The sequence below is a fragment of the Sinohyriopsis cumingii genome, chromosome 10, assembly GCF_028554795.1.
Source record: "Sinohyriopsis cumingii isolate HCF-2022 chromosome 10, ASM2855479v2, whole genome shotgun sequence".
Classification (NCBI taxonomy): Eukaryota; Metazoa; Mollusca; class Bivalvia; order Unionida; family Unionidae; genus Sinohyriopsis; species Sinohyriopsis cumingii.
Window position 1 is genome coordinate 35805072 of NC_142970.1, and position 22021 is coordinate 35827092.

General features: G+C 33.4%; 1 protein-coding gene across 1 annotated transcript; it reads right to left on the reverse strand.

Moving 5' to 3' along the window:
- Positions 1–1432: 1432 nt before the first annotated feature.
- On the reverse strand, positions 1433–20361 carry LOC149789871 (uncharacterized). The gene is made up of 5 exons (XM_089971878.1): positions 20306–20361; positions 18902–19006; positions 14367–14530; positions 6282–6351; positions 1433–5404 (listed from the first exon to the last, which is right to left on the reverse strand). Exons 2-5 carry the CDS (start codon positions 18989–18991, stop codon positions 5378–5380), a joined length of 351 nt encoding a protein of 116 aa, XP_089828004.1. The 5' UTR covers positions 18992–19006; positions 20306–20361; the 3' UTR covers positions 1433–5377.
- Positions 20362–22021: the final 1660 nt, after the last annotated feature.

The following is a 22021-nucleotide window of genomic DNA, read 5'->3' on the forward strand; positions in this document are numbered from 1 at the left end:
TCCATGAAACGTTGAAGTTCAATACCTGATTTCTTTAAACTCAATCATGAATAAAACTAAGTGAGTTAGGTCAAGTTTGTTGTGTTTCATATATACATTTTGAGAATTCCTTGATATACATCTTGAGAATTCCTTGAAAGTCCCACACATCAAACCATATTTTTTCATCTAATAGAAAGGTTACATAGTGTGATCAATTTGAAGTGTGAAATCACATCATGGGCATAAATATACTGGCAATCATCAACAGATACATGTCTGAGACACACAGATATGAAATACACTTTCCTTTGACTTGTATAGCTGTTTCATGAAATTGTTCAGAACAAAAACATTAGTTCATGTACAGTTGGATGCTTGTCCCTAAATACTTCATGCTTCTGTAAATTTGTCATCATTTCAATTTTTGACACCTAAAGACTGCTCCAAAAAACTAAAGCTATCTACAAATCTAATTGTTCTTTTAATAATTATTTTGCTGCAGTCTAAGTGGAATGAGTCTTGTCCCTTCTGGATAACACCATCCTTTATAAACCTATCTACTATGAAATTCTTGCTTCATGGAACAAATGTCAAATTTAATAGAAGAACATCAAAGGAGGATACATCTACATGGTCACAAGTTGTAAAATTGAAAATTGGTCAAAACTTTACGGATCAGATATCACTGTTACTAAAATTGTCAACAAGTCAGAGATGGTGTCCTGGAGTGGTCTCTGTATATGAGAAAATTGTAATACTATTTATGTATGTCACATAATAATGGGACAAGTAAGAAATTGTACAGGACTAGTCAGTTTTCCTAGATCACTTGCCTTGGATAAATAAGTGAACAAAATATTTATTCAATCCTGGCAATGTAGATAATAATAATCATTTGTTCAGAAGGAGTAGATGAAAAAGATTTTCACGCTGGCAGCCATGCTGGACATCAGATCAGCAGCAGTTCTATTTAAGACTATTATGGGTTATAAAAAGTCCTTTACTGAAAACCCAATGTCAATATGACCATTTGGTCAAATGGAGTAGTGTTATCAGATTTTCACGATGGCAACCATGGTGGCCATGCTGGGTGTTTAAGAGGCAGCATTTTCATTTGAAACCAACTTGGTACTGGGATGAAACTGTACACAAAGTTTCATGATTTTCCTCTAAGAAGTTTAGAAGAAGTAGTGATAATAACTAGAAGTAGTGATAATAACTAGGAAAAGTAGTGATAATAACTAGGAGAAGTAGTGATAATAACTGTTGAGGAAAAATGGATGGATGGCAGATAAGACACAGAGGAAAAGGTGGCTTCTGGTTTTTCACAAGAATAGCTAAAATTATTTCTATTTACCGTTAAATGTTGGCTATGTGACAAGGCTCTTCATTAGTAGCGAGATGACAAATGGATTGCTGCTATATGGGACAAAAAAGCATGGATAAACTGTTGCATAACACCAAATATTTATTGAAAACCAACACACAACGAACATAAAGTGCATAACTGCAAAAATAAATTATACCCACCACCCATAACATATAGGGCAAGTACAAAAGCAAAACAATGTATGCATGATTGATACATTATGGTGAAAGCTGATTCAGTATTACAGTTGCACAACAAGTTCTAATCTTTTCTGAATTAAATTCTTAAATTATTCCTTAGACAACAAAAAAGTCTGAGAACTATGACACAATTAGGCATCAGAAGTCAAAGCAATTCTACCAAAATCCCCGCCCCCCCAAAAAACTTATAGAAAATAAATTAAAGTCAGATATTTCTGAAATTAATTCATATCAGAAATCATCCCAGCTATTTAACTTCATCTTGAGGTAAAGGTCATGACAATCAGGTAGCAACAAGCAGTTGCCAGGATCAAAGATGAACTGGCATACATTTTCAGGTTTGTCAGAGAATTGGAAAACCAAATATGTACAACGACTGGCATGACAATTATTCTATAATCACTCTTTTCAAAGTCGTACTTTGGTTCCTCACAAGCCATGGAAATCTCTAAAACTCATGATTTTCAGTGCAACATAAAATCAGAGATATTACATTTATAAGGTGGTGACAACTGCATCCCAAATTTCTGTTTTAATAACAAGAAAGTGGACCATGGTCAGACCAAATTTCTGACAAAATTACCCACTATAAAGATTTCCATAAGCAAGTAGAAAGCACGCTGTGAGAAAATGCCACTCATACACATTATAAGTCAGAAGTTAACCAGGCTAGAATGAGTGTTTCTGCACTAGATTTGTTCCCCTGTGCATACTACATAAAACTGTATTCCTGACACCACTGTAAACAACAAGGAAGAAACCTTAAGACAATGTATGGCTTGAACAACTTGAAAAACAATTATTCCTATCAAAAGAGCTTTTAAGCAATATTTTAAACTAAATACAGCTTTTATATATGTATCTAATAGGGATATATCTGATTTTAAAGTTGTATCTTAAATATGGATACATTTTAACATCTGATTTTAAAGTTGTATCTTAAATAGGGATACATTTCAACATCTGATTTTAAAGTTGTATCTTATATGAGTATTAAGTCCTATCTAATGCTGTAAATAAATAAGTGTAAGTATAAAACTCATGTATTACTAAGTTTACAGATTTTTATAAATATAAACTGCATTGTAATCCAGCAGAGTAAAATGTTGTCTGATTGCCTTTCTTGCTAGCATTTGCAAGTATGTGTTATAGGTGTCCATCTTTACAGACACACAGTTAGCATTTACAAGTATGTGTTATAGGTGTCCATCTTTACAGACACACAGTTAGCATTTGCAAGTATGTGTTATAGGTGTCCATCTTTACAGACACACAGCTAGCATTTGCAAGTATGTGTTATTGGTGTCCATCTTTACAGACACACAGCTAGCATTTGCAAGTATGTGTTATAGGTGTCCATCTTTACAGACACACAGTTAGCATTTGCAAGTATGTGTTATAGGTGTCCATCTTTACAGACACACAGTTAGCACCAGACCTTATTAGACAAACCCCAATTTAAATTCATAAGTTTTTTCTCAAAATTCTCAATACACAAGTCAACCTTATTAACTAAAGCAGACTCAAATATTAAGGATTTTTTATTTTGGAGAGAGACAAAAAAACTGAATATAATACAGATAACAACTCAACTTGGAGCTATATGGCTTTAGATAAAATGGAAAACAGCAACAGAATAATGGTCATAAGACACCGAGCAAAATCATCACATATAAAAGGTAAAGATAATCACTCTATAAGAAAATGTGCAATAAAATTTGCAAAAAAAGGTATAATAGAAGCTGATATTGACTTTCACACTCTACAGTTATATGAATAAATTATGTTTTCAACAAATCAATAACACAACAAGTTGATACAGTATAAAAACATATAGAAAATATATACAGCAATTTTTTACACTTGGTGTATAATAATACTGATTGACAAATGTAAAATATGCAAGAATGAATTGCAACCCCCGTTGTATGGAACAGTAGTATTATATATATAAGATTTTTTGGGATGGTGGTAGTAAAGATACATATATATAAGATTTGGGACAGTGATATTATATATATATACATACATACATATATATATATATATATATATATATATATATATATATATATATATATATATATATATATATATATATATATATATATATATATATATATATAAGATTCGGTTAGCTCCTTTAATGATTAGATTTTTCTCACTTGACAAAACGCCAACTTGTGGCCTTCTTATCAACCAAAACTCCTCAAATATAATAAACACTACCTGTTTTTACTGAGTTATACATTACAAGCAGAATGCATATAAAAGAAAGGTTTGGTACTATATAACAACTATCTTTTACATAATCCTAGTTACTTTATGCATGACTGTAAATACATCTGTATAACATTACTTGGTTGCTTATCCAGTAACCTATAAATACCAAAAATCATATATTTCTCTCTCTTGTAATTCTGGGAAAAAACAGCAACAGTAAAAATAAGTTATGATGCAGTAAATGAAACTAATATGTGTTAATTACAGTCCTGAACATGGAAAAAGACTTCATTCAAACATGTCTGATTTAAGACTTAAGACAAATACTATTTGATAGTTGTCATTTTACAGGTGTTTTAATATGTCAAATAATTCTATAAAAAAATATATACTTATTACTTTTTTCTAATTTCAATAATTTAATTTTTGCAAAAAAGTTGCCTGGTTGAAATTAATGTCAGCAAATGCCAATTTTTAAATTTCCTGTTGTACTGTAAACATTATAACCTAGCTGGAAAGTTAGTGAATAAAACAGTTTTCTTTATGACAGGAGACTTGTATGTACACTTTATCTCTACAAACTAGACATTGACCATTGCTCATAATATTATTACAACCTGATATGTTGAACAATATTGTTATTATAGCTTGGTATGGAGACTAAGTAAAACCAACCAGGTAGAAACTGTTGCCTTACTCAATCTGTAGAAAATTGTCATCAAAACAATATATGAATTTATTTTTGGTACTGTTACATTTTTGGAAGGAAATTGATAATAAATTTCATGGATATTGTCACAAGATAGATAAGTACACATCAAACTGAGTGATAAGTGGTGCCGAAACTACTGTGGGAGCTGCAAATACAGAAATCATTTATGTTGAATACCTGACAGTTCAAGGTGAGGACCGTATCAAAAACCTATCTGTAAGGTGGGGAACCTATCAAAAGCTGGACAGTGCAAGGTGAGGGCCCTATCAATAGCCTGGCAGTTCAAGGTGGGCACCCTAACAAAAGCACAACTATTCCAGGTGGGTCCCTAATAAAAGCCTTTCTTATCTATAGCATGTTTTATTAAAGATATGACTGTACTGTATTACTAAAGTCAATGCTGGGAAACAAGAAGACAGCTGTAGTCTAGTTATACATTCTCACAGATGAATAAAAACCTGCCCAATAAACATTTATTCCAATGCAAGGTTTGTAAATATATTATGATATCCAAGATTTTTAAAATAGTCTTGTTGAATTTAAAAGCATCATAAAGCAGTCATACTGAATGGATATAACTAATTTTTGACCAGTTGAAGGCATAAAGCTAAATCAATATCCCCTGGCAAGTAATACATGTGTACACCTATTGATGTGTGCACCTAATAATGTGCACACCTATTGATGTGTACACCTGTTAATAAACTGAAATGTTCAATACACTGTAATTAGAGTCATATTAACTCTGTGAATGAAAGCAAACTGTTACACTCAAACAGATTAAAGTAGAATGGTTTCCTAGTGGTTCCATGGGCTCCACCAGAAAGTTATAAATCCACTACTGAAATATGTCTATGGACCAAATCTTGACACCAAGCTCAGAAAACATCCTTACCACTGGCTGATGTAATCTACTGACTGAAAAGAAAGAATTCATGTTCATGAAACTTCAATAAAATCAAACAACAGATATAATAATCAGCAATTATTTTCACATAGTTTATGATTTTTATAGCCATCCCATATACTTAAGAAAACTATGTACTTGTTCATGACACACAGATGCTCCACCACAGTGAAGTGAAATTTACCTGAATTCAAGACTTGCATTTAGTGGTTGGACACATATACAGATGCAGACAGACAAGAGTAATGAGAAATTTACCTGAATGCAAGACTTGAATGTAGCAAATTTACCAATGACAAATGTAATATGATGTATCTACCAGTACTATATTCATTGTGGGACATAAAATACTAAGACAAACTTCAAACCTCTGTTTTATAATGCCACTGGCAGTTTACCAGTTTATACTGACCCAAGAATTTTAGACAGAAAGACATTCCTTCAAAATCTAAACATTTTGATGAAACTTCATATATTCAAAACAAGTTAATATTGCATGACAATGTTTGGGTCATTTTGTAGTTTTTCTGAAAGATCATACAAAAAAATTTCAACATGTCAAAGTTTCCCTCTTAGAGGTATGTGGGCCATTCCAGCAAACAAATCTTTTTTTTACAATTAATTCATTTTGGTGGAAGAACAACATTTTTCATAATGATATGGTTTTTTGTGTCAGTTTATGTTGCAAATTATATTCCTACTAGAGGCATTATAATGTGGCACTATGATAGATTCATCTGCATGGAAGTCCTTTTGATCTATTAAATAAATCTAAGAGTGGAAAATTCAACTTAAGACAATGAATTAAGAAACAAGAAAGGCATATCACTGTGACCTACTTTTGACAGAATATGTTGCTTAACTGAACCTTTATAATATGATACTTACACTGTATCTGTTGGGTAATTTAGCAGAGTACTCCACTAACTGCTGCTGCCGAAGCTGTTGCCGGCGATACCTACAAATTAAAAGAAAACATTAGCTGATCATAGTGTGTTTCTTATGATAAATTGAAAATAAATTCCAAAATCTGATATACACCACTTTTCACTGCAAGTAGGGATCTGCAGTTTTCTAAAGGAAAGGCTGGATGATTATGGTGACTAATACAGTGAATAAGTAAAGGTATATTTTAAAGGAAGTCACTACTGATGATATAGAACAATGAAATTTTAACCCATCATTATAAAATTTATAACATTATTTGCTTTAAAAAAAAGCATGACTAAGAGAGTTAAGGTGTTGAAACAATGGTATATGAAACCAAACACTGAAACAATGGTATGTGAAACCAAACACTGACATAATAGCTGTTGAAACATTGGTATGTGAAACCAAACACTGACATAATAGCTGTTGAAACATTGGTATGTGAAACCAAACATTGACATAATAGCTATTAATCAATTTCTGCTAAAGTTAAATCAATATAAAACTGAATAGAAACATTTCTTGAAATTCAATTACAATTTTAAAAAAATGGACACAAGCTGGTACATCCAACAAAAGGGGCCACAATTCTGCTAAATGATAAAGCAGATCAAATGCTGTGAAAATCAAATTCAGTTTTGGTGCAAGGAACATGGAGTTGTATACAAAATCTGGCTGAAATCCAACAGGAATTAGTATAATTACTGCACAGAAAGGACAGTTGGAGAGTCTAAAATTCAGGAGCCATAACTCTAAATATCAAACATGTAATTCCAAGACAATCCAGTTAATTCAATGTCTCATCAATATCAAGCTGTTTGGCAATCCAATGAAAGAGAATTAGTGTGTAGAAATGAATGACAATCTCTGGCCATAACTCTTCTAAGTGGCTATGGTTCTGCTTTACAGTTTTGAAACTTGCAGAGGGTTTAATTTTTAAAGAAACTGAATTTCCAGATTTTCCTTACTCAAAATTCTGGCTATTTAAACAAAGTCTTTTTGTTGTTGTAGTGTTTAAACGCCATTTTTCAGCACATGATTGGCTATACATGGTGGCCAGTATTAATGGTGGAGGAAGAACCTGGAAAAGCCCCGGAAAGAACCACTGACCCTCAAGAAGCTACTGGCAAGCTTTCTCACATACCCACATTGGCTGATTCCGAGACTCGAACCCACACAAAACAAAGCCTTCTAACTCTTAGGTATTGCTAATTCCCATTATTTCTGTCTATGATTGACAGATGTAATTTGAGCTGAAGAACATAGTCTGACCTTACTTCTGATCTATCTCACTTAAAAGACTGATGATTTGGTCATTTTTACTTCCTGGACTTCAAAGGTAAATTGAGAAAAACACTAGATGATAACTTTTTTTTAGTTTTCTAATGTGCATTTTTAAAAGGTAGTATTGTCTACTCTTTCAACTCATTTTCCATATTTTAATAACTTCTAAACTGAGTGTGCCTTGGACTACTTCAAGATCTTTTCTCGAGAACATGGTCAGCTGTATGTTTCAAGATAGCAAACAACTTCAGCTTGTACATATCCCTCTCTCACAAGTACATAATAACTGTATGTATGTATGTATGTATGTATGTATGTGAGTGTGTGCATGTATGCATGTGTGCATGCATGTGTGTGTGTGTGTGTGTATGTATGTATGTACGTACGTATGTACGTGTGTGTGTATGTATGTATGTATGTATATATGTATGTATGTGTGCATGTGTGTGTGTTTGTGTGTATGTATGTATGTATGTGTGTGTGTATGTGTGTATGTATGTACGTAGGCAGGTATGTATGTATGTATGTGTGTATGTGTGTGTGTGTATGTATGTATGTATGTATGTATGTATGTAGGCAGGTATGTATGTATGTATGTATGTATGTATGTATGTGTGGTTTAATGGCACATCAGCACAATACTAGCTATATGGTGCCAAATAAAGGTAAGTTGTAGTATGTGCAACTGGTTTGAGTATTCTTTCTTCCCTTTAAAATAAGACAACTGGTTTGAGTATTCTTTCTTCCCTTTGAAATAAGACAACTGGTGTGAGTATTCTTTCTTCCCTTTGAAATAAGACAACTGGTTTGAGTATTCTTTCTTCCCTTTGAAATAAGACAATTAGCTTGAGTATTCTTTCTTCCCTTTGAAATAAGACAATTGGCTTGAGTATTCTTTCTTCCCTTTGAAATAAGACAAATAGCTTGAGTATTCTTTCTTCCCTTTGAAATAAGACAATTGGCTTGATTATTCTTTCTTCCCTTTGAAATAAGACAATTGGCTTGAGTATTCTTTCTTCTCTTTGAAATAAGACAATTGGCTTGAGTATTCTTTCTTCCCTTTGAAATAAGACAACTGATTTGCGTATTCTTTCTTTCCTTTGAAATAAGGCTGCTCCTATCTACTTTTATCTTCACTCATCAGTTTAGATTTCTCATAATATGCATCCATACCCTCAACTGAAGTCTTGTACTTCTTGAATTCAATGGCTTCTGTGATCAGTGTAATCTTGAATAGATTATGATTGAAGCATCCCAAATCCCATACGGATCTGAAAAATATCTACTTGATGCATCCAGTTTCATGAAGTTTTTTCATCCATTAAGTTCTGGCAAGATAACTTCCAAATCTGGAATTAATATCCAACTGTACTCACTGCCTCATCCAGCGTCTTTAAATTTACACAGATGCATACATTTCATTGAGATTCTTTAAATTTACTCAGATGCACACATTTCATTGAAATTCTTTAATTTACTCAGATGCACACATTTCAATGAGATTCTTTAAATTTACTCAGATGCACACATCTTCATTTGATTTTACCATCAGACTAATCGTCAAAGACAAAGGAAAAGGGTTCCATAACTTTTTTCAGTCATGCCCTTATGAATCATCCTTTCTAAGTTCTCTTTTACTGTTTCTTGATGTGGAAATGAACTCAGCATTCTGTACTCATGCTATATGGCATTATGTATATTTCAGCTCAGTCTTTACAAGTTCACATTTCAGCAGGTCCCTGTGTCCAGATATGATGATGTGAATTTCTCCAATTCTGTAAATCAGTTCAAAAGAATATGACATGCAGACATGCATCAAACTGCTAGGTTTTGATTTTTGCTGGCAGTCAAGAAAACTCTACATCTGTAATATTCCCTCAGTATACCATCTCAGAAAAAAGTGGCCTTCACAAGGTAACCAAGCTTTTCAGATTCATAGTTCATTCCTGAAAGTGCAGCTTAACATTAAGTGAACTGCAAGTTGCCTTCAAAATGACAGTTGATCCAAGGTATTTAACATCATCATATCTCATCCAGGACCCTGAGTGGCTTTGGGCCTGAAGCGCTCACCTTTACGAATCACTTCCATCTCACCTGTCTGTGTGGGCTGAGTCTCAGGCTCTGCCAATGTGAGTATGTGTAAAAGTTTGCTGGTAGCTTCTCCTGGTTTGGTGGTTTTTACTGAGATTTTCTGGGTTCTTCCTCAATCAGTTACATAGATGCTATGTAAAGCCTATCATGCTGAAAAATGGCATTAAAACCCAAAACTACAACAAAAACACCAACATCTTGCTTCTGGCAGGTCCAAGCAAGCTTCTTTGTTTTAAATTCAACAGAACCACCATGGTGATGGAATCTGACCCTCTCATGAATCACATCTGTTTGGCAAAAAATGTTCATAAACTTTCTTGTTTAAAATCAGCTTATTAAGTTCCCAAGACAAAATGAATGATATCTATATATATATATATAATCTACTTCCTTATCCACTGGGGACCCCGAGTGGCCGAGTGGTCTAAAGCACTCTCTGTTACGGATCACTGCCATCTCACCTCTGTCTGCGTGGGTTCGAGTCTAGGGTTCGGCCAATGTGGGTATGTGAGAAAGCTTGCCAGTAGCTTCTCGTGGGTCGGTGGTTCTTCCCGCTGTTTTCCCGGGTTCAGCCTCCACCATTAATACTGGCCGCCATGTATAGCCTATCGTGTGCTGAAAAATGGCATTAAACCCCACAACATCAACATCAGCATCAACATCATCCTTATCCACTGAGTAAATCCAAGAAAGAACTTCACTGTGCCAAATCAAGCCATTGTCTCATCTTGCTCAGCCACTCATAGGCCTGGCCAAGTCTAAATTTCCTAGTGTTGGTAACTTAAATATTTCAATCCATTTTCCTCCACTGAGATTTCTTTCTTAATTAAATTTTCAAAAATGTCCTTCAGTGCCATTGCCACTTAATTGTCATCTCTTTGTGATCCCACTCAGATCTGTCCATGCAACACATGACACCATGTCAAGGTTCTATCACGGGAATAAAAATATCAATACTATAATTAGGGGAATTGTTGTGTGTAAATTAAAGTGGGTAGGATGGATGGAAGGACAGATGGATGGATGAATGGACAGACCCAATTTATTACCCCCAGTGGGGACAATTAAATCATTGATATTATTGTTACTATATGTAATATGTCATATTCTGAATGATATGTAAAATGTCCATGAAATGACATCCCCAAGAGACAACTCAGATCCACATCAGTGTCTAACTAGACAAGTACATCAGACAAATTTGAATGTCTAACCAGACAAGTACATCAGATAAATCTGAACTGTGGAAATTTCTTATCAATAAGAAGAATGTAAAGAATGAGGGAAGTGCAGGGAAAAAAATCTTCATTCTAAAATGAGAACTTAAAGAAATACTCTATACTAACTTGTAAGTTTGGGGTGTCATTAGTGGGTGGAGACCTAGGATTTTAAAGCTGTTCATCACACCAGATGAAATGTGCAAATTGCCCCTGCTTGATGAAGACCCATCATATTCAGAACCCATTATTGGAATATTTAGTGCCTGCCTTTAAGGATGCATCAAGTGGATTTGGTGACTCAAAGGGGATAATAGGACTGCCATACAGTAAACAAATGGGTACTACTTGTCTCAGAAGCTGCAATGTGTGAAACTGGAGAGGATTTGCTGATCCTGGGGTAATGAAAATCTAATATAAAAAAGGACACTAAAGCTAGGCTAATTTCAAACCTGCAGCAAATTTTAGCATTGGTAACAAATATAATGAAAGTTGTTGTTTTTTAAAAGAGAAGAAAAAAAATGACTAACTTTTTATATGTATTTTGTCCTCAGTAGTCACTAGGTATTGTATATAAGGTAATTCAACTTCATTTTTGGATAAAGACTTTAATGTAGTTGTAAGACATTTTAAGTGATTCTTTCATTGCACTTTCAGAAGCTATTATTGTCTAGACTGGCAAAATTCATTTTCCCTATTTTAATACATGTAACTGCTAAAGATATTGTACTTTAGACTAATTCACAACTATGGGACATATCCATAACAGATGCTTTTTGTAGATGCTGTGAGGACTTGGTTATTCCATGGAGAATGAGACCCTACTAGAAGAATGGATACTAGCTGTCAAATAGCTGCCAGCTTTCAAGACAGTGGTGGTGGGTTTTGAGGCTCAAAAAGTAAGTTCTGTCATCCCCAAGTAAGTGATGTTGTACAATTGAGAATAGGTTATCCAGTCATACAAGCCAATAGAAACTGAACTGAATTCAAATCAGAAAAAAAGAAAATTAAATACATCTTTTCCTTAAAAAATGTAATACACTTCTAAACAAAACATTTTAATATATCATCACCACTCAAGGCATACACTTTCCATCATTTTCATAATTTAGTCACAAATTACTTCTAATTGTCATCATTTGTTGAACAGTAAAGTACATCATTAACTAGTAGTTGTACAGTATTATCTAATAATTGTGCAGCATTATTAATTAGAAGTAGTACAGCATTAACTAGAAGTAGTACAGCATTAACTAGAAGTAGTTCAGCATTAACTAGTAGCTGTACAGCATTAACTAGTAGATGCATAGCATTAACTAGAAGTAGTACAGCATTAACTAGTAGTTGTACAGCATTAACTAGTAGCTATATAGCATTAACTAGTAGTTGTACAGCATTAACTAGTAGTTGTACAGCATTAACTAGTAGATGCATAGCATTAACTAGAAGTAGTACAGCATTTACTAGTAGTTGTACAGCATTAACTAGTAGCTGTATAGCATTAACTAGTAGTTGTACAGCATTAACTAGTAGTTGTACAGCATTAACTAGTAGATGCATGGCATTAACTAGAAGTAGTACAGTATTAACTAGTAGTTGTACAGCATTAACTAGTAGTTGTGCAACATTAACTAGTAGATGCATAGCATTAACTAGAAGTAGTACAGCATTAACTAGTAGTTGTACAGCATTAACTAGTAGCTGTATAGCATTAACTAGTAGTTGTACAGCATTAACTAGTAGCTGTATAGCATTAACTAGTAGTTGTACAGCATTAACTAGAAGTAATACATCTTTAACTAGTAGTTGTACAGCATAAACTAGTAGCTGTATAGCATTAATTAGTAGTTGTACAGCATTAACTAGTAGTTGTGCAACATTAACTTGTAGTTGTACAGCATTAACTAGTAGCTGTACAGCATTAACTAGTAGTTGCACAGCATTAACAAGTAGTTGTGCAACATTAACTAGCAGTCATACAGCATTAACTAGTAGCTGTATAGCATTGACTAGTAGTTGTACAGCATTAACTAGTAGCTGTATAGCATTAACTAGTAGTTGTACAGCATTAACTAGTAGTTGTACAGCATTAACTAGTAGCTGTATAGCATTAACTAGTATTTGTACAGCATTAACTAGAAGTAATACATCTTTAACTAGTAGTTGTACAGCATTAACTAGTAGCTGTATAGCATTAACTAGTAGTTGTACAGCATTAGCTAGTAGTTGTGCAACATTAACTAGTAGTTGTACAGCATTAACTAGTAGCTGTACAGCATTAACTAGTAGTTGTACAGCATTAACTAGTAGTTGTGCAACATTAACTAGTAGTTGTACAGCATTAACTAGTAGCTGTACAGCATTAACTAGCAGTTGTACAGCATTAACTAGTAGTTGTACAGCATTAACTAGCAGCTGTACAGCATTAACTAGTAGCTGTGCAACATTAACTAGTAGTTGCTGACTTTACTGCTCTCAATAAATAATGAAGGGTTTGAAGGTGATTTTTCATTAGTTTTAATCTTTGTATTGTTTTCCAAATTTCCTTCAACACCTTGCTGAATTTTCTAAGCACTGTAAATGAACTTTGAGCATCTATATCACAGTAAGGGAGTGTCAAACAATGGCCACACGAATCATCTTTTTAAGTCTTTATAGATGAGTGCTGTGTTAGTACATTTGGCCTTACAAATGAACTGCATTTCCATGCTTCGCTTAAATTTAACATTGCAACTTCTAAAATAATTTGGCTTTGCCTGAATGGAGTAAAATCTGAGTTCAAAGAAACTTTGATGCAGATCCTGGCCAAGCCCATAATATGTAGCTAAATTAAGATGACTTCAACAATCTCATGCAAGGCAAGAAGTATAAACAAATTTTCTGATATACAAAACTTCCAATGACTGTGTGCTTTACCTAAAGAAAATGGTCAATAAAGACTATCCAACAGCAATAGTCAAATGACTAGTAACACAAATCATCCTATATATTTTCACTCAAAAAACTAGTATTAGGATGATGGTTGCTTATCTCTTACCACTTCCACCTTTTAATTGTATTCATGGTAATAGACTGTCCAGAGACTATAGTATTCTGTGAAGCTGTGCAAATTTCAACTGTTTAAAGTTTATACTGGTAGGCATACTCCACTGTGTCAAGAAATGGCTTTCTGATGTTTCATTTTTGTTTCTTTAATTAGATATATTGAAAATTGTGTTTTTCTAAACATGATCATGTTGGGAAGTTTGGGAGTAGAAAATCCTAATATTTGTATACGTGCCATAAGATGGCAAGTATGCATGTCAACATCAGCTGTATTGTGTGGATTTGTAAGCATTGGTGATAAATGCTGGTAGCTCCACTGAAGAATAGGAATTGGTGATAAACAGCAGATTAGTGAAGATTTTTGGTTTCTGAGGAAGTGACACCACTATAGAGGAATAAGACCTACCTGTCAACTGCAGCTGCATTGTGTGGATTTGGTGAGGATTTGGGGATTCCTGGTGGACTGCCAACTTTTCTCATGAGATCCACCTCTCTATCATATGAAGTACTGTACTGCTTACCTGTCCCTATCAGGTTGGGGTTTTCTCCTAGGTCTTGCTGAAAGGACTCCTATAACAATACAGGTAAGTATTCTTTGGAGTTCACCAATGGGTATTGCAAAGGACTATAAACAAAGTGCATGTTCTGGGATATTACATTGGAATAAAAGTTTACTGTTATCAATGAGTGATTTCTACGAAATTTGGGGATATCATCTGTCTGTCCTTAATCTTTAACAAGAATTTTTCACATAAACCTAAGCATTCTCTTCCTTTTTGACTGGAACTTGATATAGTTTGCTAGATGGAAGTCCCTGTCTCAAATCAAACAACTATTTAACCAGTGGGCACAAAGAAAATCAAATTTTGATGATTAAAACAAGTTGTACTACAATAGTAGTGATCCCTGCCACTAATAAACTTGGAGAAAATGCATTTGAGCCTTGCTGCCGAACAATATACACAAAATGGTGACAACACTAAGCAAAATATCAAAAACAAAACCTGAGAAACATGTTGTTTACATAAAATATATTTATCCATAATGACTGCAAGTCTTGTGACACCCTTAATTAATTATTAAATAATTATTTTATGACATATAAAGGCTAGAACATGAAATTATAGGAATTTTTTCAAATAAGTTTTGGGACACCTCTGACATTTCTTTCTACTAATCATTCTTCATATTTCATCAACTGTAATGCTTGTTGTTGTTTTTTTAAAAAGAAGACTTTGCCTTGCTAAGGGACTATCATTATGAATTATTAGTTACAATTAATATAATTTGTTTATAAAAAAATATCATTTCTTATCGTTGCTACTGATAAAAATCTTCATAATTTCATCAGACCATGACAAACAGTCAGCATATAGTTCTAAATATATTAACAGTAACGTCTTTCTATTTAGCTCTGATTTATTATTTTCAGTTCATGCAACCAGTTTTAAATATCCTGACTTGAAAATTGTAATGCCTAACTCAAAATGTGGTACTATTATTAAAACAATGAAAATTAGAGATTGACTGAATGCTTGTAATTATCATGACCTTGTTAGAGATTGATTGAATGCTTGTAATTATCATGACCATGTTAGAGATTGATTGAATGCATGTAATTATCATGACCTTGTTAGAGATTGATTGAATGCTTGTAATTATCATGACCATGTTAGAGATTTATTGAATGCAAGTAATTATCATGACCCTGTTAGAGATTGATCGAATGCTTGTAATTATCATGACCTTGTTAGAGACTGATTGAATGCATTTATCATGACCTTGTTAGAGATTGATTGAATGCTTGTAATTATCATGACCTTATTAGAGATTGATTGAATGCATGTAAGTATCATGACCTTGTTAGAGATTGATTGAATGCTTGTAATTATCATGACCTTGTTAGAGACTGATTGAATGCATTTATCATGACCTTGTTAGAGATTGATTGAATGCTTGTAATTATCATGACCTTATTAGAGATTGATTGAATGCATGTAAGTATCATGACCTTGTTAGAGATTGATTGAATGCTTGTAATTATCATGACCTTGTTAGAGACTGATTGAATGCATTTATCATGACCTTGTTAGAGATTGACTGAATGCTTGTAATTATCATGACCTTATTAGAGATTGATTGAATGCATGTAAGTATCATGACCTTGTTAGAGATTGATTGAATGCTTGTAATTATCATGACCTTGTTAGAGACTGATTGAATGCATTTATCATGACCTTATTAGAGATTGATTGAATGCAAGTAATTATCATGACCCTGTTAGAGATTGATCGAATGCTTGTAATTATCATGACCTTGTTAGAGACTGATTGAATGCATTTATCATGACCTTGTTAGAGATTGATTGAATGCTTGTAATTATCATGACCTTATTAGAGATTGATTGAATGCATGTAAGTATCATGACCTTGTTAGAGATTGATTGAATGCTTGTAATTATCATGACCTTGTTAGAGACTGATTGAATGCATTTATCATGACCTTGTTAGAGATTGATTGAATGCTTGTAATTATCATGACCTTATTAGAGATTGATTGAATGCATGTAAGTATCATGACCTTGTTAGAGATTGATTGAATGCTTGTAATTATCATGACCTTGTTAGAGATTGAATGAATGTTTGCAATTATCATGACCTTGTTTACATCATGGTGTCACTGCAAGATTTTTACCTACACTCAAGAAAATACATCTCTTAATTTTGAATCATAGGCATAACTGAGCTAAATTTCAATAATGTCTCAAAAATGCAATAAAAAAGTCTCATAAAATAATTGCAGTAACATGCAGTTTGCTTTGATGTAAGCGACCTTCAAATAATTACATGTTTTACTCAGCAAAAGTAAATGGGCTAATAGCATGTACCAAATGGACTTATAAGGATTACTGTTGTCTAAGAATGGGATACTGACATAGCCTTCGGACAAAATTCACTCCTACTCAAGCTCATTTCAGGGTATAACCAACTAACTGGCCTGGATTTATCTCAAAAAACAAAAGACAAATCCACCAATTACATGTATAATCAAACAGAGATGCCAAACCAACCAGCATGCCAAAATCCAAAGTGGAATGAAAACACAAAACAAAAATGGATTGATGATGATCTTAGCAGTCTATATTTATATGGTCATTCTTTAATGAACACATGACAGTTGTTTGAATATATGCAGGTTATGTGCCTAATATATTTATAAATATTCATTAAATGTGTGTAAAATAGCTTGTACAAAGCAAGTGTTTTATGTATTTTTGCTGACACCAACATTAAAAAATGTTTTGTATATGTTCATATAGTTTACATCACTTTGTATGATCACTTATATCACTGAAAAATGGTAAATCTTGAGTATGTGAAACAAAGTAAATACAACAGCAATGGACATATAGCTACAATGTGATCTGGAAGGATGAGATTTGCTATAAAAAAAACTGATTAACGGAAAACTGCATCTAATCTTTTTAAAAATAAATAAGGATGTATGTGATGCTACGTAAATACTGTACACATAAATATGTCTCCTAGTAAAGTATAAGTGTCCAATGACTTATGAAATTTTTATTTCATGTTGGTGAAATCAGAAAATATGCACATGCAAAATTATTAATCTAAAAGTAATCATAGTACATATAGTTTATAACAGATTATTGATACTGTAATTAGTTTATTGACACTGTAATTAGTTTATTGACACTGTAATTAGTTTATTGACACTGTAATTAGTTTATTGACACTATACTTGGACAAGATCTGGTAACTGCTTTGTGACATATAGCAATTTGTGACATATGGCAATTTTGCCGATTTAGCCTTGACAGTTTTGTGTCTATAAATGTTGGAGCATTGAAAATATATTTGCATATAAGTCTTGGGCCTCACAAAGTTATTATTTTTCCTGATGCCAAGACTACTGTCACTAAAGTAATCTCTAATGCTGTACATTAACAATATTGCCATGAATAACATATTATATGCAGGCCCAATGTTTAACATTTAACAGTATTCTATGCAGGCACTAGTACGGCTTATTTGTCTCAATGAGTGTAACCTTTGGTCAAAACATGCAGTCTTGAACTAAACTTACACTGCAGAAACCATGATTTCTTATTTGACACATAATGACCTTTAGACCCCCAACCCCAGCCTGCCAATCTATAACTTTCATTTTGGCCTTTGGTGCAAATCATCCACAGCGTTTGCTCAAGAAATTTACTCTGGAACAAATGTTTTGTGCAGAACCCACGTTTTTTGTCACAGTGGCCTAGTACTTTGTCAAATTGATTCCAATGCTTTCATTCTTTAGGTGCAAGCCTTCCATAAACTTTGTTCAAAATGCATTGTCAATGAAGTAAAATTATTATGCAAAAAACATTTTTCTCCTTTCAATCACAGTAACTTTTAGCTTTTACTTTTTTTTACCCAAAAATCAATGTCTTTCTTGCCCAACTTAAATCCACAAGCCTGGCCAAGAACTGAAATTGTCACGCAGAAACAATTTTTCATTTATCAGCACTGTGACCTTGACCTTGTATTCAAAATGAATGTTATTCTTGTAAATCAGTATCATATAAAATCAAGTGAGAGGAAAGAAGGTTCTGATTGAAGATTAGGTTGCAAAGCTGAATATCATCTGATGGTGATCCAAAAAAAACACAAACAATGCTGAAAATGATTCTTAATTAATACAGTTTGATTGCAGTTTATTCCAAGAATATTACTGGCATTATGCAATCATTGTTGTATAGGGGCACAAACATATAAGGAAGGATTTCTTCCATCAGTGAAACATATTATCACAAAAACTTGCAATTCAAATATTCCACAAGTATCAAGACTATTAGTGTACCAGAAACTTTATCAGTACTTTGAGTAGTAATACTTGGAAATTGGTTGGTGTATCCAAAATTAATGTGATTACCCTCAGCAGTTTCTCCCTGTAGGCTTGCCTGTCTATTACTCGCTGCTTGCGGATAGCCTCGAGGTGTTCTGCATTGCCAGAAGCTGCCATTTTTTCTGTGTTGGTCTGAAGCAATAAAACATTCATATTTATATAATGAAAATGTGAAAAATGATTATTTAACATTAAAGCTTTTATATATCCATCTAAACATTTAGGAAAATAACATTTGGTTATGGATATCAAATTCAGATTATTGTGGCATAAACTACATGTGGAAAGGACAAAAGAGCCAATTATAATTGAAACATAACAGTACAATATTTCAATTATTCAAGTTTACCTCAAGAATTCCACCTCAAAGGTAAAAAAGAAATTATTATAAGATACAACCCCTCATTCACAATGGAGTATTAATTCCACATGACCAAAAAGAGACAGGATTGGCAGTAAATGATGACTAAAACAAGTATGGCAACCTTCATTTGCATGTAAAATTAAAGCCTTTTAATTGCAATTCAGTTTTTGTTTAGTACTGCGAAAACATGGTATGCCATCCTACATACATAAAGCAATAATAGGCAGAATAAAATTTAGAAACAACTCCTTTTGCCATCAACCAAAATAAATGTGTCTGTGTCAGGTTGGATTTCTAATGTAGCATTAACAATCATTCAGTCACACTGCTACGATATCCGCAGTGTGGCAGTTTACAGTGATGTCTAACCATGCGGCATGATGCCAAAGACATGTAGCATCATGTCCTGCACAGTCACATTATGCTGAAACCAGGCCGCCCAGTCCTAACACTGACCTCTTAATGCTGAGTGCCAAGTGAGGCAGCTGCTAGTACCATTGTTATTAGTCTTTGGTATGACTTAGCCGGAACATGCGACACCAGCATCAGAGGCTCAAATCACTTAAGCCACCTAAGCAGTCAACCAAAATAAATAATTCAATTAAATTATATCTTGGTGGCATGCCTATCATTTCAATATTTTTTACCAAAATAAAAGTATTCTTGCAACTGCTTAAGTTTTCATTTTAAACAAACAACAAAAAAAACCCAAAAAACAATGCAGAGTAACAGAAAGTGGTAAGGCAATGTGTTGGAATATCGATCGATACCCATTTCATCCACGTTACCAAAAAGAACTAGTAGTCCCTATCAGCAAATTGTTTTAGCTCAGAAAATGCATGCATAATGAGTTTATATCATTCAGGTTTTAACACCTATCATTAGGTTTTTAAACATGTTGTATAACACATTTAAAACAGCGGTTGCGAGGAGCATTTGGAGACTGGCCAGTCAAAGACCACCGGTGTCAAGAACATTCTCTTACAATGAATGTGTATATGCGAAATTCGGTTCTTCTGAAATCATTGTTTCCTTGATGTTATAATATACAAAAGAAAATTACTTACGATACAATGTTGCTGCTTCTGGTTGCCTAGGAGGAAAGACGCCCACTAAATGTACCTTCCAATTAGAGAACTTAATAGTCAGGGGTCGGCTCAAAATGAAATAATCTAAAAATTACGTACAATTTTGACTACCTATCACTCTTTATAGTATTGTATACTGTATGAACGAAGTACTTTCGTAGATGTTTAAAAAAGTAAATATTGTGGAAAGGTTTAGCATAACCACGAAGACTAGAATACGAAAGTAATCTTTTTACATAAAATTTACATGAAATAAAGAAGGAAAATAGAGAATGCTTTATCAAACTAATTCCAGGATGTATACATTGCTCCACGATTTTTGCAGTGTGATAGGTTTATCCCTATCAGAATGGAATCACAATAAGCATGAATAAAAGAGATGAAACTTCAGTTGTTATGGATGAAGTATATAAAGATGAACAATACTTAAGGAATTGTTTGATATTTTTAGTCTGAAAGTACACTCAAATATTAAATAAATGGTATGAATTTAAATGAGCTACATCACCTATATAATACAAATTGAACACATTTAATTAGGTAAATCAGCTTAGTACACTATTTTTTACAATGTAAATACTGATGATCTAAATTTCGTTTCCTATCTAATACAGAGGTTTTACATAAACATCAAACGTGTTGTCTATTCGTTAGAATTTAAATATATTCTTATATTCACGGTTTAGAAGGAAAACTTGCAATATGTTGCTACGAAAATAAATTTCGTCACAAGTTTCAGGGATTGAATATGAGGTTCTGGTCTATTTATTATATACAACTTAGCCTAACATACGAGTATTTCTTAATCTTCTAACATTCACCATTAACTACTTGCTATTCATATGTTTCAATAAAATTCCTATCCATTCAGGATGAACTTTGTGAAGTGAGTAATCAGCTGATGTTGCTCACTTTCCTCTCCTTGTTTTGACGAGGCCAGTTTTGATTAATGTAGCAAGCGTTCTGATTGGTTTAAGGTGGAAGAAAAAGAATTTCCCAGGTTTCCTCACTGGCTATACTGGCTATTAAAAAAGATCCTGTATATCTTAGGTATTGTTCAAAGAACTTTTAATTCCCTTTATTTTGGTGTGTGACTGATGGGTCTAATATGGGTTATAGAATATACAGCTTGGCCTTGCTTCAGATGTGCACCTCTAAAAAAACTGCTGGGTTTCATTTCATGGACTTCAGAGTAATTGGTTAAAAAAGAGCCAATAGCTTTTTTTTTTTACATTTTATTTATTTTGGAATTAATTTACTTCATTCATTACACTTTCAGACGCTAGTATTGTCTAGTCCAGTAAAATTAATTTTCCCTATTTTAATAACTACTAAAGATAGAGTACTTTAGACTAATTCAGATTAATTTTTTTATCACAAGGGAGCAGTCATATGAGTTAGCTGTTTGCTTAGATCATATAAAATTTCCACAAGTACAATATCCAAAGAAATTTCAGCCACAGCACCGGCGTACCGAATAGGGGGCAATGGAAGCAAATCGCCCTGGGCGGCACCTCTGTCGGGGAGATAAAAAAGGGAAAAAATAAAAAAGGAAAGAAGAAACAAAGGAAAAGAAAGTAAAAAGAAAGAGTGGGTAAAGGATGACAACATTTTAAAAGTTTATTGATGCCGCTCTTGATGATGCCGCTGTCCTTAAAAAAAGCGACATCTTGGACCTACGCCCCGGGCGGCATT

Bases quoted from the DNA above. Each gene is read 5' to 3' on its own strand.
- LOC149789871 (XM_089971878.1), bottom strand. From the start codon at position 18,991: ATGGCAGCTTCTGGCAATGCAGAACACCTCGAGGCTATCCGCAAGCAG. The intron at 14,531-18,901 runs GTAATCACATTA...GTATTGTTATAG, and splicing joins ACAGGGAGAAACTGCTGAGG to GAGTCCTTTCAGCAAGACCT. The intron at 5,405-6,281 runs GTAAGTATCATA...CTTTCTTTTCAG, and splicing joins AATTACCCAACAGATACAGT to TCAGTAGATTACATCAGCCA.